This window comes from Anomaloglossus baeobatrachus, chromosome 2, assembly GCF_048569485.1.
Source record: "Anomaloglossus baeobatrachus isolate aAnoBae1 chromosome 2, aAnoBae1.hap1, whole genome shotgun sequence".
In the NCBI taxonomy this organism is placed as follows: domain Eukaryota; kingdom Metazoa; phylum Chordata; class Amphibia; order Anura; family Aromobatidae; genus Anomaloglossus; species Anomaloglossus baeobatrachus.
The window spans coordinates 622,763,322-622,781,335 of record NC_134354.1 but is presented as its reverse complement, the minus strand read 5'-3'; the positions used below and the strand labels follow the sequence as shown (position 1 = coordinate 622,781,335).

Here is an 18,014-nt window from a genome sequence, read left to right as displayed (position 1 = left end):
CTGACATCTCAGCTACTTAAAGGGTTTTACAGGACTTTAAAATTGAACAATTATCTTTAGGTAATTAAAAGCAGATCCATGGAGGTCTGATTGGCAGCATCTCCAGCTGACTGAAAAGTCCATAACGCACCAGAAGTTGCAAAGGAGCACTTAAGTATCTCAATATAGACCAAAGTTAATTAAGCTTCAGGGATATAAATCTGTCCAGTTAGGACGGATAACGTTTTTTGGTGCCAATAAAAGCACTAACAAATCCACTACTGTAGAGGCAACAGTAAGATGAAGAACAGGGGGAGCACTGCCATAACCCTACAAAATAAGCTCCAGAGGGCTACCATGTGCATGTTTATGACGAAATTGTAAGAAACAGATTCACTGAGCATGGAATGAGAGACAAACGTCCTGTAATGGGACTTGTGCTCAAAGATTGACACCATGCAACTTGATTGGAATTCACCAGAGGACACTAAAATTGACATTTCCACCATTGGTGCCCCTTTTTCTTCCCAGATAACAGCAGGTTCATTGAGCACACGGGAAAGACTTGAAAGTGTCTGAAGATGCCATGGTAGAGATCATGCTGCTTTCAATGTCATCCAGCATGACCAGGCTAGTGGTGTGTCCGTGGTGGCCTGAGGGAGCCGTAATGATAGACCTCCACATGATATCCAATTTTAACCTAACTGCTGTTATGTACCGGAGATTAACTCCTCAGAGGCATTGTCAGGCATTACCCTGGCGGAGTGCACCCTGGGTTCTTCTTGATGCAGGACTATGCCACCATTTTTCGCAAGATTCTGTAGGCAGTTCCTGGATAACAGAACCATTGATGTTCTTGGCTGACCTTCACGTTCCCCAGATCTGAATCCAATTGAAAAAGTTTGGGATATTATGTATCCATACATCTTACATCACCAAGTAGTGCCACAGACCGTATAGGAGCTCACTAATGACCTATTGAGGTATGCGGGAAATATACCATCTCATCAGGAGTGTGGCCAGATGTTTTCAGAAGTGAACGACTGGGCAGTACACACTAGTGAGTCATATTATGAGTTGCTGTGATAAAATCCACAGATTGAATTGGCCTATGATTTTAGTTTTTCATTTTGAATGTTGGTGTGATTAGGAATACAGATTGGTTGATGATTCGATTGACTGCTGATATAAATATCAGTAAAACTTTTAAACTAAATATCTTGTTCACCTTGATTCTGGGTGTAATTTCAACGTTCCCTTATTTTTCATTTGGGATCTGTGTAGTCTAATTATTACAGTATATATTTTAGTGTTAGAAATACAGGAGTCAACAGAAAACAAAATTCTCAGACATTTCTCATTTTTTTCATTACATTTTATTTCCATCTTCAATGCTATTAATTATCTAACATGTTCATGTATACGTGTAGGCATCATACCAGTCTGTATATATTAGTAATATTCTCATCAAGAGATAGTCACGGGTAGATCAGGCTGTGTTTCGGTTTTGTTATTCCTTCTACTATTAGATAGAAAAACTTTAATAAAAATCATATCTGATTAAAACAATATTTATATAATATTTGATTTTATAGTCTGGTTTATCCTTTTTTTCCACTTAAAATTAGAATACCATTAAATCTGATTTTCTTTTTTACAGATTTATCAGAACGCATAAAAAGAGATAATGTGATTGCCATTCACCCTGATTTCAGAATGATAGTCTTGGCCAATAGACCTGGGTTTCCATTCTTGGGAAATGATTTTTTTGGTGCATTGGGTAAGTAGCAATACAGAAAAATACATCTCTCATGAATCATTGCTTTCTATCCTAACAAACTCCATGAAAGCCTCATTCTGGCTCTCATAGAGATGCATTGGGAGCTTTTGACGTAACTTCTGATAGTCAGGACTTACGGGCACAAGATGGCACCACGGGATCAGAGCTACCTCGCTTAACAGTGAAGCTGCCAGAAGGTGAGTACATGACAGTGGGCAGGGGGCATACATTTCAAGTACCTCTTCAGTGCTGAAAAAAAAATATTTGAATCTGGAATCACTGTTAGGCTATGTGCGCACAGTGCGTTTTTCGCGGCGTTTTTGCGCGTATTTCGGGTGCGTTTTTGGCCTCAAAACTGCATGACTTTGCTTCCCCAGCAAAGTCTATGAGTTTTCATTTTTGCTGTCCGCACACAACTGTTTTTTTAAGCTGCGTTTTTGAGCTTGAAAAAAAAAATGGACATGTCAATTCTTTCCTGCGTTTTTCTGCGTTTTCCACCCATGCAATGCATTGGAAAAACGCAGCAAAACGCAGCCAAAAACGCACCAAATCGCGGCAAAAACGCATGCGTTTTTTGATGCGTTTTTTCGACGCAGGTGCGTTTTTGTGCGTTTTTAGCGGCCAAAAACGCAGCGTCAAAAAAACGCAGTGTGTGCACATAGCCTTATTGTAGTGACAAACAAAGCTGTCTTTTACTACATAGTCAATGACATAAAACAAAATCAGTATAAAAACAATAATTGAATTGCTGTTTTTTGTTCACTCTGCATTCGAAATATCTGAATAAAAAGCAATAAAAAAAATGTTGTGTAGTCTAAATTGGTACCAATAAAAGTTTCAATTTAGTCAGCGAAAAACAAGCTCCCATACAGCTCTGCTGGGCAAAAAATAAAAAGTTCCAGCGAAAAATCTATCTTTTGTATAAGAGCAATTTTATTGCATAAAACATAGAATGAACAATATAAATCTAGTACTGCCAAAATCATGCTGAACCAAAGAATAAAGCCGTCTTATCACTTACACTGCACGGTGAATGGCAAACAAAATGAAATTAATTCTTGAACTGCCGTTTTTATTCATTCTGCCTCAGCAAAACTTAAGACCCCGTCACACACAGAGATAAATCTGCGGCAGATCTGTGGTTGCAGTGAAATTGTGGACAATCAGTGCCAGGTTTGTGGCTGTGTGCAAATGGAACAATATGTCCATGATTTCACTGCAACCACAGATCTGCCAAAGATTTATCTCTGTGTGTGACAGGGCCTTAAGGCTTGGTTCACATTTATCATATGCTCGACACTGATGTATATACCAAAAAGTGTGATTTAGACAAAATCTCCTATGGACCCATTCACTGTAATGAGGCTTTGGACTCTGTTTGGCTTTTGTTTCAGTGGTGTTCTGTTGTTTTATGTGTACACACAACTGTGGTCAGCCAGAACAGAGTTCAAAGTGACTCAATCTGCCTCACGTTTGTTTCTGAATCATGTTTTTTAGGATAGGATTTACATGGTAACCCTGAAGTAAGTACACAGTGTAAAGCACAGGATAAATGTGAACTTGGTCTTAAACTGAAAGTGATCAGTGCTATGTATCCTTAAAAAAAAAAATGTAGCCAACTCCGGACCATAATGTCTCCTGAAATATAGGTGGTATCCACTGGTAGAACAAAGGTTTACTTTAAGGACAAAGGTTCTGAAAAAGCAACATGCCTCACCCCCGTACCAAATAAAAACTATTAAAATATGTGCTCCCAAACTCAAATTCCTCCTCCTTCACATTGTGCCTAAATCACGGTTATCATACACGTTTGGCATTGCTGTAGCCGGGAAGAACCCACTTAATTTTGTGACTGTGTCTCTAGAAACACAAGCTGGAAACAATCTTTTGAGAACTAAACTACCATATATAATTTCTTTGAGACATCTGTGAGTTCAAAATACTCACTACACCCCTGGATGAATTCCTTAAGCAATGAAGTTCCCACATTAGAGTCACATGTTGGGGTTTTTGGCTGTTCTGGTCCCTTAAGGGCTCTTGTAATGGCAATTACAATTAATTCTAACAAAACCTGTTTTCTAAAAGCCACATAGTTCCTCTTTCCGTGCCTTGCCGAGAGTTCAAACAGTAATGTAGAACCACATATGGGGTATAGCTATGTTAGGAAAAATTGCATAATAAATTGTGGTGTCCATTTTGTCGTGTTACCCCTTGTGTGAATTCAAAAAGTAATATATTACGGAAAAAAATACAATTTTGTTTTCACACGTTTGTGGGTTACAAATGCTCACCACACCCCTTTGTAAATTTCTTTTGGGGATTAGTTTGCCAAATGAGGTCACTTTTTTGGGCATTATGCTTTTTGGCACCTCAGGGACTTTGTAACGCCCACATCGGCGTCCCCGCATTGTTCTGCCACCCCTCCCTCCGCGAGGTCGTCGGGCACCTCACCCATCTGACTCTCCTGCAGTGGCACCAAAGTTTGGTATAACTTACTGGGTCAAACTAAGACAACTAGAATAGGCAGTCTAAAGATGAGACAAATTACTCATCCATTAGGAGATATCTTTTTTTTTTTTATTGAAAATTTTAAGCATTAGACAGTAAACAATATGATTAGCATTCCCATCAAAATATAATAATGATCTTTCAGCTTGTAAATACACTATATGAATGATAAGCATTATTGGAAACTCCTTTATCGGCACTTGGGAAGATGAAAAGTGCAGTAAGATTAAGAATATGCAAACAATAAAATAAACCAAACCAACATAACAGCCATCTCAGTTAAAAAAAGGAAAAAATAAAAAGGGGGAGGGGGCGGATTTTTTTCATTTCATCACTTAGTCACATTCTGTCACAGTTTAGCTACCTACAGTAGGTTATTTTTTAGGTCTTCCATAATGTACCATGCAATTGAGGAGGAGAAAGTTTTATAAACTTATTTTAAGCAAACTTCAAAAAGTCAGCATAGGGGTGATAATTAGATACAATTTACCAAAAGGCACCTAAACCCCTAAACTAAAGACTCATTAAAATATAACATTTAATAATTCATTGAGCCTCAGACCCCTGATGACACGAGTGTGGTGAAACATGCTGGGGAGGCAAATGATTCTATTTTAATGAGACGAGTGCAGTGTTAGCTTCCTGGACAGGCTGCCCCTTACAGGTATTTAGTGCTAATCAGGGTTGTCTGTCCACTTCACCTAAGAAAGTAATTAATACCCCTATTGCTGCACTGTCATTTTAAATATTTGAGCAGTGCATTTATATTATATTATTATTTGAAATTATTAAACTTATATTTTAATGAGAGTCTTTAGTTTAGGGGTTTCATTTTCATTTCCTTTTGGCAAATTGTACCTAATTATCACTCCTACGCTGACTTTTTGAACTTTGTTTAAATAAGTTTATAAAAATTTCTCCTAATGGCTGATTAATTTGTCCCATCTTTAGACTGCCTATTATACACTATTAGTTGTCTTCATTTGGCCCAGTAACTCATACCAAACTTTGGTGCAATTTGAACACTTGGCATTACAATTTAGGACACACCCTATGTCTTGTCAAACCACGCCCCATTTCTGCGGGCCACACCTCTCTATCGAGCATGTCAAAAAGCTTGTTTAAAAGACATCATAAATGTGGTGTATGGTATGTGCAGTTCTTAAGCACATGTTGCCTAGTAAATTAGCCCTTTTCCATGTCCCGTGTGATGGAGGTCTAAAGGTTAATAGGTAGAGATAATCAGACCCATGGAAGTTCGGCTTCTGTTGGTCCAGCTGAACTTTTTTAAAGTTCAGTTTGGACCTGGACTTGACCTGAACTTCATTGGAAGTCACTGGCAGTTTGGGTCTCTGCACACATGCAGCCAGCAATAAACAGAGCACTGGGTGGATTTTTTTTTCCATTTCCTTTTGGGGGGAGCACACTACATTCGATCACGCTGTTGTTACCCCCAGTTCGAGTTGATCAAACACTGCAAGCGGCTCGCACTGGGCTGAGCACTGAGTTCACCTTAGTACAGCCATGCTTGCACGAGGGGTTTGCATTTGTAAAGCACCCAAACTCCAAACCTGAACTCTGGTTTCTTGGAAAAGCCTGAGCTCGTACCGAAGACTGAACTTAAGGTTTGCTCATCTCTAATAATAGGTCTTCTCTTGCAGGGGATATCTTCAGTTGCCATGCAGTGGATAATCCAGTGCCCCAGTCTGAACTTGCCATGTTAAGACAATATGGACCTAATGTGCCAGATTCCATATTACAAAAACTCGTAGCTGCCTTTGGAGACCTTAGAAGTATGGCGGACCAAGGAATTATCTCATATCCATATTCAACCAGAGAAGTTGTTAATATTGTGAAACACCTGGAGGTAAATGTGTATTTTGGTATTTACATCTATACATCGTTCCAAAGCATAAAAAAGCATGATTTATAATTATATATCACCATGTCCTTCACATATGAAATATTACAGCACATAAATTCTTGGTATAGGAAAATACTAAGTGAACCAGGTGGGGCAGGTGTTCTGAAAACGGTGTTATATATTTTATATATTAAATGAATAATTAATTTGAACATTTCTCTTTTTAGCATACATGTTCTCCCCTGAAACATTTATGTGTTGTATTTTATACGTCTTAACTGCATAGAGCAACACTACACCTAAGAAAGATCAAAAAATTGTGACCTTGCAATCTATTATTCAGCTAGAAAATAAAGCCTGAACGAGAGCAGCTAGTGTCAAGTCAAATTGTGTTTTATTGTATGTAGTCTTGGTTTCCTGTTTTCACAAAGAGAAAAGCCTACTGACATATATTGAATGGACCCTGCAACTCTTGAATTGAGCTGCATTTAAGATGCGTAAACTAAACTCTTGTATTGATTACTTTTAAAAATAGCCTAAAACGTCAAAATGTAGATTAATGAAAGATACAAACATGTCCCCTTTCATCAATAAACTGGACTAATTGAGGTCTCTGTGGATTATTGTCTCCAGCAGTAATCCAATTCTTGTAATTAATGGGCTGTTATTGCTCGCATGGCTGACTTATATGACATCTTAGTATTATCTCTGTACATTTAGTTTTTATTTAATGAAGAAAATAGATATTGTGTGTGATTTTGTTTGTTAAAGGGAAGGTCACTTTTAAAACTTTCTGATGCAAGAAGTGATAGAGTGTAGCATGCAAAATAGGTTGGCTTTTGGCCTGAGTAGCAATAACAGCAGATATACAGCTTATATTTTTAATATGACACATTAAATTGGCACGATTCAGCAAGTGCCTCTAACAGCAGCTACATGACCAAACAAGATTTTACAGAGTATAAAAAGAGACATAAAATCCTGTGATCCCGATGTATTGTTACCCCTGTATAAATCACTTGTAAAACCACGTCTAGAATGTGGGATCCAGTTTTGGGCTCCACATTTTAAACAGGACATTCAGAAGTCAGAGTCAGTTGAAAAGTAGCCAACTAGATTATTAAAAGTGATGGAAGGTCTCTATTATGACTAGAGGTTGGAAATGTTGGGTTTGTTTAGCGTCGAAAAAAGACATCTCAGAGGAGACAACATTTATATGTATAAATACATGTGTGGTCAATACAAAGGACTGCAAATGAGAAAGCTGCGGAGACACCATCACATGTTTCTCAACTCTGGCAGGAAACTAGCCAGGTCTTTCACCGGGAAGGAACAACCACGGGAAGGGCAGTCTCCAGTCAAGGAGACCACCTATACCAAACATGGTATCCATCCACAGACAGCCGTTTCGGGGTATTTGCCCCTCATCAGTGTGGAGTAGGAATCTGGCTAGTGGGGGCAATGCCTAGTAAAAGACTACTTAAGCAAGCATTGTTGACCTTAGGGAGATCAACATATCCACTGCGGAGACACCATCACGTGTTTCTCAACGCAGTGATTCTAGAGCAAAGCCCCCTGGGAAGTATGCAAATGAGAAAGCCGCGGAGACACCATCACATGTTTCTCAACGTTGGCAGGAAACTAGCCAGGTCTTTCACCGGGAAGGAACAACCACGGGAAGGGCAGTCTCCAGTCAAGGAGACCACCTATACCAAACATAGTATCCATCCACAGACAGCCGTTTCGGGGTATTTGCCCCTCATCAGTGTGGAGTAGGAATCTGGCTAGTGGGGGCAATGCCTAGTAAAAGACTAGCTTGCCTGCTTAAGTAGTCTTTTACTAGGCATTGCCCCCACTAGCCAGATTCCTACTCCACACTGATGAGGGGCAAATACCCCGAAACGGCTGTCTGTGGATGGATACCATGTTTGGTATAGGTGGTCTCCTTGACTGGAGACTGCCCTTCCCGTGGTTGTTCCTTCCCGGTGAAAGACCTGGCTAGTTTCCTGCCAGCGTTGAGAAACATGTGATGGTGTCTCCGCGGCTTTCTCATTTGCATACTTCCCAGGGGGCTTTGCTCTAGAATCACTGCGTTGAGAAACACGTGATGGTGTCTCCGCAGTGGATATGTTGATCTCCCTAAGGTCAACAATGCTTGCTTAAATACAAAGGACTGGTACATGACATATTCCATCCAAAGACATTACTAAGGACCAGGGGGGCACTCACTGCAGGTGGAAGAAAGGTGATTCGAGCAGCTAAATAGGAAAGGGTTCTTTACAGTTAGAGCAGTTAAACTTTGGAATGCCCAACCACAAAATGAATTAATGGCAAACACTATAACAGCTTTTAAAAATGTCTGGATGATTTCCTCATCAAAAATGGCATTGTGTGTTACAGATAATTTAGTGACAGAATGTATAATGTTGCAGAAAGGTTGAACTTGATGGACCTAGGTCTTGCTTGTCATCTTCAATAGAGAGGTACCCATCTTTGGACATAAAAAGAGCTGAGTGTTCTTGTACAACATACATACAGTGAGAACGGAAAGTATTCAGACCCCTTTAAATTTTTCACTCTGTTTTATTGCAGCCATTTGGTAAATTCAAAAAAGTTCATTTTTTTTCTTATTAATGTACACTCTGCACCCCATCTTAATAGAAAAAAACTGAAATGTAGAAATGTTTGCAAATTTATTAAACAAGAAAAACTGAAATATCACAAGGGCATAATTATTCAGCCCCTTTGCTCAGTATTGAGTACAAGCACCCTTTTGAGCTAGTACAGCCATGAGTTTTCTTGAGAATGATGCAACAGATTTTTCACACCTGGATTTGGGGATCCTCTGCCATTCTTGCTTGTAGATCCTCTCCAGTTTTGTCAGGTTGGATGGTGAACTGCTCAATTGGGCTTAGGTCAGGGCTCTGGCTGGGCCAGTCAAGAATGGTCACAAAGTTGTTCTAAAGCCACTACTTTTTTACTTTAACTATGCGCTCAGGGTCATTGTCTTGTTGGAAGGTGAACCTTCAGCCAAGTCTGAGCTCCAGAGCACTCTGGTAGAGGTTTACTTCCAGGATAGCTCTGTACTTGACCGCATTCATCTTTCCTTCAATTGCAACCAGTCGTCCTGTCGCTGCAGCTGAAGAACACCCCCATAACACAATGCTGCCACCACCATGTTTCACTGTTGGGATTGTATTGGGCAGATGATGAGCAGTGCCTGGTTTTCTTCACACATACCACTTAGAATTATCACCAAAAAGTTCTATCTTCGTTTCATCAAACCACAGAATCTTATTTCTCATAGGCTGGGAGTCCTTCATGTGTTTTTGTCGGGGTTCTTCTTTACCTCTCTCTCACCAAGGCTCTTCTCTCACGATTGCTCAGTTTGGGTGGACTTCCAGGTCTAGGAACAGTTCTGGTGGTCCCAAACTTCTTTCATTTAAGGATTATAGAGGCCACTGTGCTCTTAGGAACCTTGAGTACAGCAGAATTTGTTTTGTACCCTTGGCCAGATCTGTGCCTTGCCACAATTCTGTCTCTGAACTCCTTGGGCAGTTCCTTTTGACCTCATGATTCTCATTTGGTCTGACAAGCCCTGTGAGCTGTGAGGTCTTATATAGACAGGTGTGTGCCTTTCCAAATCAAGTCCTATCAGTTTAATTAAACACAACTGGACTCCAATGAAGGAGGAGAACCATCTCAAGGAGGATCACAAGGAAATGGACGGCATGTGACTTAAATATGAGTGTCTGAGCATAGGGTTGTATAAATTTAAAAACATTTCTACATTTCTGCTTTTTTTCTGTCAAGATGGGGTGCAGAGTGCAAATTAATGAGAAAAAAAAATGAACTTTTTTAATTTACCAAATGGCTGCAATGAAACAAAGAGGGAAACATTTAAAGGGATCTGAATACTTTCCATACCCACTGTAGCTCAAACAAAGGACTCAATTTTGCTGGTCGGTCTTCACTCTTAAGGCCGCTTTACAGGCAACAACATCGGTAACGAGATGTCGTTGGGGTCACGGAATTTGTGACGCATATCCGGCCTCGTTAGCAATGTCGTTGCGTGTGAAACGCAGGAACGACCGTTAACGATCAAAATTACTCACCTAATCGTTGATCGTTGACGCGTTGTTCCTTTCCCGATTATCGTTGCTTTTGCAGGACGCAGGTGGTTCATCGTTCCTGCGGCAGCACACATCGCTACGTGTGACACTGCAGGAACGAGGAACATCACCTTACCTGCGGCCGCCCGCCCGCAATGAGGAAGGAAGGAGGTGGGCGGGATGTTCGTCCTGCTCATCTCCGCCCCTCCGCTTTTATTGGGCGGCCGCTTAGTGACGCCGCACGAACCGCCCCCTTAGAAAGGAGGCAGTACGCCGGCCACAGCGACGTCGCTAGGCAGGTAAGTATGTGTGACGGGTGTAAGCGATGTTGTACGCCACGGGCAGCGATTTGCCCATGACGCACAACCGACGGGGGCGGGTACGCTCGCTAGCGATATTGATATCGATATCGCTACATGTAAAGTGCCCTTTAGAGTAAGATTCACACCTATCTTGGATTCACAGCAACAATCAGTCAGGAATTGTATTTCAATATGATAGCGCACGGCACTTCTGGATATCCATAGTAAGGCAGTTTCTCCCAGGCAATCCGTATACTGATGGTCTGTAACATAGCCGAAGAAAAAGACATAAACCGCACATCCAAAAATCATACTTTGATGTAATGCCGCTAGGCAAAACTTTATATACCTGAACATGAGGATCCTGGTTTAACATTCTGATCAGACTGTATGAAGCTCACTGCCACGTCACGGCGAACCTGATAGAGGGTCCCTAACCTATTTGAGGCCTTAAAAGTGCGACGCCGTGCACCAACCACTGCAGAAGCGAAAGTGCACCAGTGGGGTAGGTGATCTAGTGCCTCACAACACCCATGTAACAAGGCTGAGCCCCTATGGCTCCAAGCCACACTGCCCCACCAACACAAAACCACCACAACAATGGCCATCACACAACACCAGCTCTCTTTGAAAGGAAATGGAACAAATGACCTTCCACAAGCTCCCAGTATGTGAACTGAGATAAAAAAAAGGCAGAACCCCGCCTTGCAATCTCCTGCTAATTAAATATGCCTGTGCTAAATGGGAGGAGTGCTGATGTAAGTAAAAAACAGAAGGGCACAGACAATGCAGTGTAACGCCGCACCTTTAGGCTATGTGCGCACGTTGCGCAAATACATGCAGTTACGCTGCGCTTTGTAGCGCAGCGTAACTGCATGCGTCCTGCGTCCCCTGCACAGTCTATGGAGATTGTGCAGGGGCCGTGCGCACGTGGCGTTTTAGAGCGCAGCGCTTCGGCTACTGCCGAAGCGCTGCGTTCTAAGAAGTGACATGTCACTTCTTCCGTGCGCTTTGCCGGCAGCTCCTGCTCTGTCTATGGCAGGAGCTTCAGGCAGAGCGCATGGAATCGGCTTTTTTTTTTTTTTCACTACGGACATTTCTGCAGCGATTTTAAGCGCACGTGTGCTCTTCAGATCGCTGCAGAAATTTCTGCAGTGACTGTACGCAACATGCGCACATAGCCTTAAGGCTTCCTATGCATCAGAGGTTCACTGTGTGTGGCAGTGGGCTTCATACAGTCTGATCAGAATGTTAAACCAAGAACCTTATGTTCAGGTATATAAATTTTTGCCCAGCGACATTAAATCAAAGTATGATTTTTGGATGTGTGGTTTATGTCTTTTTCTTCAGCTACTGTATGTATACTGATGGTCTGTTGTATAGACCCGAAACATTTTATTTTTGGATTGCTATTGTCAATAAATAAATAATCATATCTTTATCATATTTCAGTGTCAGGTTCTGAATACAGGAATTGTATTTCAGACTCCCTTTGAGGCTTGGCTTGTTACCATCCCTTTCCCTTAGGCCCCTTTCACACATCAGTTTTTTGTCATCAGTCACAATCCGTTTTCTCGACGGATCCATCGCAGATTGTGGCTAAAGTGATGTGACAGATCCGTTTTTCGACGGATTCGACTAGCTGGGGGCTAAATAATAATTGGAGCATGCTCACTTAAAAAAAAAAAAACGGAATCTGTACCAAGATTCCGTCATTTGACGGATGACGACGGATCCGGCGCCCATAGGCTTCCATTCTACCAAACGACAGATGGCGACGGATCCATTGCTGTCCGTTTTTTCGATTTACACAAAAAACATTACTTTAGCCGTCGTCTCTGTCCAATGGACAAACATTTTTCGACGGATCCGTCGAACGACGGATTAAACGTGAGGCCATCCATCGCAATCCATCACTAATACAAGTCGATGAGAAAAATTCGGATCCAGCAGCATCAGTCGCTGGATCCGTTTTTTTTCAAAATTCGACAGATTGTGACTGATGGCAAAAAACTGATGTGTGAAAGGGGCCTTACTTAAAACTGATGCTCTCTGTGCTGTGTTAGTTAATGAAGCCCATAACCATAACAAAAATGTGTTGAGTTCCTTGCTACTAATATAGATTTGCAAGAGCCCCCATACATCCAAATATATTAGTTTGACCAATCATTTACCCAGCAGCTATCTTGGCCTTCCCTCCCATTAACAGTAGCACTCACTCTGCCTAGCGTTCCTCTGTTCTGTATGAGAGAGTCACTGGCAGATATCTGTTAGCAGCTTTTCTTGGATAACAAAAGGACCTGTAATCCAAAGTCAGACATGACGGATCTTTGTCATTTTTCCTGTTGAGCTTCATTCTTCTCCCACTGCCTTCTTTGCTCTTGGCATTCCTGCACTTTTCTTTCCAATATAGGCATAGTAGTAAGTCTAAACCACTTCTCCTTTGCCTTTCTTGTACTGGCCGATAGGTGCAGCACCAACATAATTTGTGTGTGTTAATGAACAAAATGAAAAATCAACAGATGGAATTCTAACAGCATATAGTTGGCCACTCAATATAGAAGTACATGAAAAAAGAAAAAAAACTGAGTTTTATATGGCCATACATAATAAGAGGACATAGAGAGTGCACCTATAGAATATACATTTTTATTATTATTTCAAAATTACAGATAGGGGCACTGTCATAATAAAGTGTATGAGAAAATGATAAAATACAACAGTGAGTGGAAATACAGAAGAGCCAGAGGTTTCCCAATCTAGGACCTCTACAACATATATATGTATATAAGGCAGTCCCATAAATTGCATCAATAATAAGGCTTCCCCCCTTCTCTATAGGACTCTCGATTCAGCATCTGCACTTGCACTTTACTATGGGTAAGCGTTTGTCCCATGCTATTTTACAGGGCATGGAATCCTCTTCATTATAGGTTTTTAGGGCTTCTTTTACATTCGATCCCCTATGTTACTCATTATTGATGCAATTTATGGGACTGCCTTATATAAATATATATGCTGTAGAGGTCCTAGTTTGGGAAACCTCTGACTCTTCTGTATTTCCACTCACTGTTGTATTTTATCAATTTCTCATACACTTTATTATGACACTGCCCCTATCTGTAATTTTGAAATAATAAAAAATTATATATATTCTATAGGTGCACTCTCTATGTCCTCTTATTATGTATGACCATATAAAACTCAGTTTTTTTTATTTTTTCATCATTTGTGTTTGTGTCCATCCTTCAGCACAGGAAAAGCAATGGATGCACTGGCGATGTTGGATTGAAGAGGACTGTAAAGGCCTGTTTACACACAACGATATCGCTAACGAGATATCGTCGGGGTCACGGAATTCGTGACGCACATCCGGCGTCGTTAACGACGTCGTTACGTGTAACAGCTCCGAGCAAGTGTTAACGATCAGAAATACTCACCTAATCTTTGATCGTTGACACGTCGTTCATTTTCAAATCTCGGTCGTTGTGGACGCAGATTGTTCCTTGTTCCTGAGGCAGCACACATCGCTACGTGTGACACCCTGGGAACGACGAACAACAGCTTACCTGCATCCTCCGGCAATGAGGTGGGCGTGTCGTTAATGTGGCTGGTCTCCGCCCTTCCGCTTCTATTGGTTGGCTGCTGTGTGACGTTGCTGTGACGGCGCACGAACCTCTCCCTTAACAAAGAGGTTATTCGCAGCCCACAGCGACGTCGCTAGGAAGGTAAGTATGTGTGATGGGTGTTAGCAATATTGTGCGCCATGAGCAGCGATTTGCCCGTGACGCACAAACGACGTGGCGGGTACGCTTGCTAGCGATATCGCTAGCGATATTGTAGCGTGTAAAGAGGCCTTTACACTGGGATTACAAAAGAGAAGACAGTGGGATTAGAGTGGAGATAAGCATGGAAAGAGACTACATGAAGTTATTTGAGCAAAATCACATTTTAGAGATGGGTGGAGGCTTCCTGTAATTTGCTGAAATAATATGTTATACCAGTGTGTTCCAGCTGGTAGGCAGACACGGCATCACGCCAGTATGTATGACTCCTGACCCCTAACTACTTGTGCGTTATTTCTTCTCTATTAATTCCTTTATTTACATTTACATTAATCTTGCTCAAATGACTTCATACAATTGGGGATTGTCATGACTTTTATGCACACATAGAGCTTTACTTTATAAATCTTTCCTTTTCTTATAATTGGATTTTATAGGTGGAAATAAAATATATTTAAAGGCACATAGTGTGAATATTCCCAGTCAGCATATTGCACAGAATTACAAAAATAGCTGTGTAATGAGCATTTATCATGTCTAATGTGTGTTATGCTTCTTTTCATATTTATCTCCAACCAGAAATTTCCTAATGAGGGGCTGGCAAATGTTGTCCGCAATGTCTTTGATTTCGATTCCTACAACCAAGAAATGCGGGAAATCTTGATTAATTCCTTACATAAGCATGGGATCCCAATAGGAGCCAAACCATCTAGCGTCCAGCTCGCTAAGGAGTAAGGATTAATAACATTTGATAAGAATTGTTTTGTTTGTCTCCGGTCATCAGATATTATACATCAACGAAGAACATGGAAGGACAGTTTACTTGTCATTGTGCAAATGTTAGTAGCTATTTCTAATAAAACAAAGCTGTTCTTTTTTCATGTGTTTGCTTTTGTGCTGCTTCATTTCTGAAGAAAGTATCAGTGAAATAAAAACTTTATTTAAATGGTTGTTCTTTACCACTTCTATTTTGCCCACGTGCATGACTTTAGTTAAATCCTGGCCTTTTACTTAAGAAAACAAGATAAGCATTTTAATGTACTTTATACGCTTGTGATTGAATCTGTTTCTTGATAGTCATCAATTCCTGTCTTGTTAAATTACCGTTTCTTCAGACATTGTTGTTAGAAGATATCATAAAGGCTTCGGCTATTTTATTTTCTAACCTAACCCTGCTTTACTCATTTCTACCACTTTATCCCTGATCAGTCAGGTGTGTTCCCTGGTTTCCACGCTGTTTGAGCCCCAATGTTCTGTGACAAACCTTGGAGGCCTTCACAGAACAGCTGTAGTTATACTGAAAATAGATTATACACAGATGGACTGAATTTACTAATTAGTTGATTTTTAGAGTCAATGCTCTCTCAGGATTCTATTTAGGAGTATCAGACTACAGGGGACCGAAAACAAATGTGCTTCAGAATTTCCACATTTATATTTTTAAAATATTTAGAAAACCATGAATCATCTCCTTTACACATTACAAATACTAGCTACTTAGTGTTGGTATATCACATAAAATCCCAATAAAATGCATTTAAGTTTGTGGGTGTAACGTGAAAAAAAATAAAGCACTGTCAGTTAGAAGGATATCTGTAATAGCAAAAACAACGGCAATTTATGAATTCAAAAATATGTTTGTAATTTTATAAGAAAGGTGTAACCTATATGTCAACACCAATGTTCTGTCTATTCTGTCACGCAGAGCGCTATATAACGCTTGCTTGTTGCAGTAGTCTTCATCATGTATCTGGAAATTACATAGTCATGGCTGAAAGTGTTGCACCCTTGATATTGTTCCAGACAGTGAAGTATTTCTGCCAGAAAATTATTGCAATTAGTGTCTTTTTTATACACATGGTTATTTCCTTTGTGTGTATTGGAAGAACACTAAAAAAGAGAAAAAAAGGCAAATTGGGGATAATTTTACACAATACCAGACAACATTGTTGGCACATTTCCAAAATTGTTGGTAAACAACTCCGAGCATGTGATGCTCGTTCAAACTCAAGTGGCAAGTAACAGGTGAAAGCAATATGAAAATCACATCTGAAACCATATAAACAGGGGAGAAGTTGACTCAATCTTTGCTTTGTGTCTGTGAGTGCCACACTAAGCATGGAGAACAAAAAGAGAAGAAGATAACTATCTGAGGACTTAAGAAACAAAATTGTTGAAAAATATCAACAATCTCAAGGTTACAAGACCATCTCCAGAGCTCTTGATGTACATTTGTCCACATAATCAAGAAGTTGATAACCTATGGAGCTGTAGGTAATGTCCTTGGATGTGGACGAAAAATTGATGAAAGGTTGCAATCAGGATAGTCTGGATGGTGTTTAAGCTGCCCCAATCACTTTCCAAAGAAATAAGCTGTCCTGCAGGCTTTGGGTGCATCAGTGTTAGCGTGAACTATCAGTCGACATTTGAATGAGATGAAACTCTACGGCAAGAGACCCAAGAGGACCTAACTGCTGACACAGACATGAAAAAGCTAGACTGCAGTTTGCCAAAATGTACATTAATAAGCCAAAAGTCTTATGGAAAAGTGTGTGACAGATGAGACCAAGATAGGGCTTTTTGGTAAAGCAAATCATTCTACTGTTTACCAAAAACAGAATAATGCCTCCAAAGAAAAGAACACAGTACTTACAGTCAAATATGGTGGAGGTTCAAAGATTTTTGGGGTTGTTTCGTTGTCTCTTGCACTGGGTGCCTTGAATGTGTGCAAGGCATCATGAAATCTGAAGACAACCGTAGGATTTTATGTCTCTGTGCAGCATCTAGTTTCAGAAATCTGGGTTTGTGTCCTAGTTCACGAGTCTTCCAGCAGGATAATGACCCCAAACATAGTTCAAGAAGCACCCAGAAATGGATGGAAACAAAATGCTGGAGAGTTCTGAAGTGGCCATCCATGAGTCCGGATCTAAATCCCATTGAACACCTGTGGAGAGATCTTAAAATTGCTGTTGGGAGACGTCATTGTTCAAATATGAGAGACCTGGAGCAGTTTGCAAAAGAAGAGTGGTGCAGAATTCTAGCTAAGAGGTGTAAGAAGCTTGTTGATGATTATAGGAAGCGATTGATTCCAAAGGGTGTGCAACCAAATATTAAGTTGAGGGTGTCAACAATTTTGTCTGGCCCATTTTTGGAATTTTGTGGGAAATTATGTCCAATTCGCCTTTTTATCTCTATTTTTCCGTTGCAATATGCATTAAGGAAATAAACATGTTTATAGCAAAACATGTGTAGTTGCAATAATTTTGTGGGAGAAGTCATTCATTTTCTGGAACAATTTTAAGGGTGGCAACACTTTCGCCCATGACTGTAGATTCCATACTTAATAAACAAAACTGAAGTAACTTAGCACATGTATTGGTGCTGCGTTAAAAGGAACCTATCACCAGGTTTCCCCAATATAAACTAAGGCTGCTACTTCTAATGCCTCTTTTACAGCAGTCCAGCAACTCTCTATATACGTCCACAATCACCTATGCAAATCACAAAAAATACCTTTTATAATCCCCCCTATATGTTGTTGTCAGGTCCTATGTGCTGGTCCTGCTAAGTGCTTTCACTATCTCTGTAGTTGCCATCCTTCTGCCTGGCTTCATGTGGATGACACATCTTAAAGGCAGAGCAAAGCACTGTAATGCACATGCGCTGGGTTTACTTTCGGTTCAT

General features: G+C 40.5%; 1 protein-coding gene across 2 annotated transcripts in view; it reads left to right on the top strand.

The window, feature by feature from the left end:
• Nucleotides 1-18,014, top strand: part of VWA8 (von Willebrand factor A domain containing 8) — a 532,124-nt gene that overhangs the window by 328,574 nt on the left and 185,536 nt on the right. For both annotated transcript variants that reach the window (XM_075336856.1, XM_075336857.1), the window contains exons 25-27: nt 1,640-1,759; nt 5,929-6,134; nt 14,910-15,061. In XM_075336856.1, the coding sequence (XP_075192971.1) occupies nt 1,640-1,759; nt 5,929-6,134; nt 14,910-15,061 (478 nt within the window). The remainder of the gene's footprint in view (nt 1-1,639; nt 1,760-5,928; nt 6,135-14,909; nt 15,062-18,014) is intronic.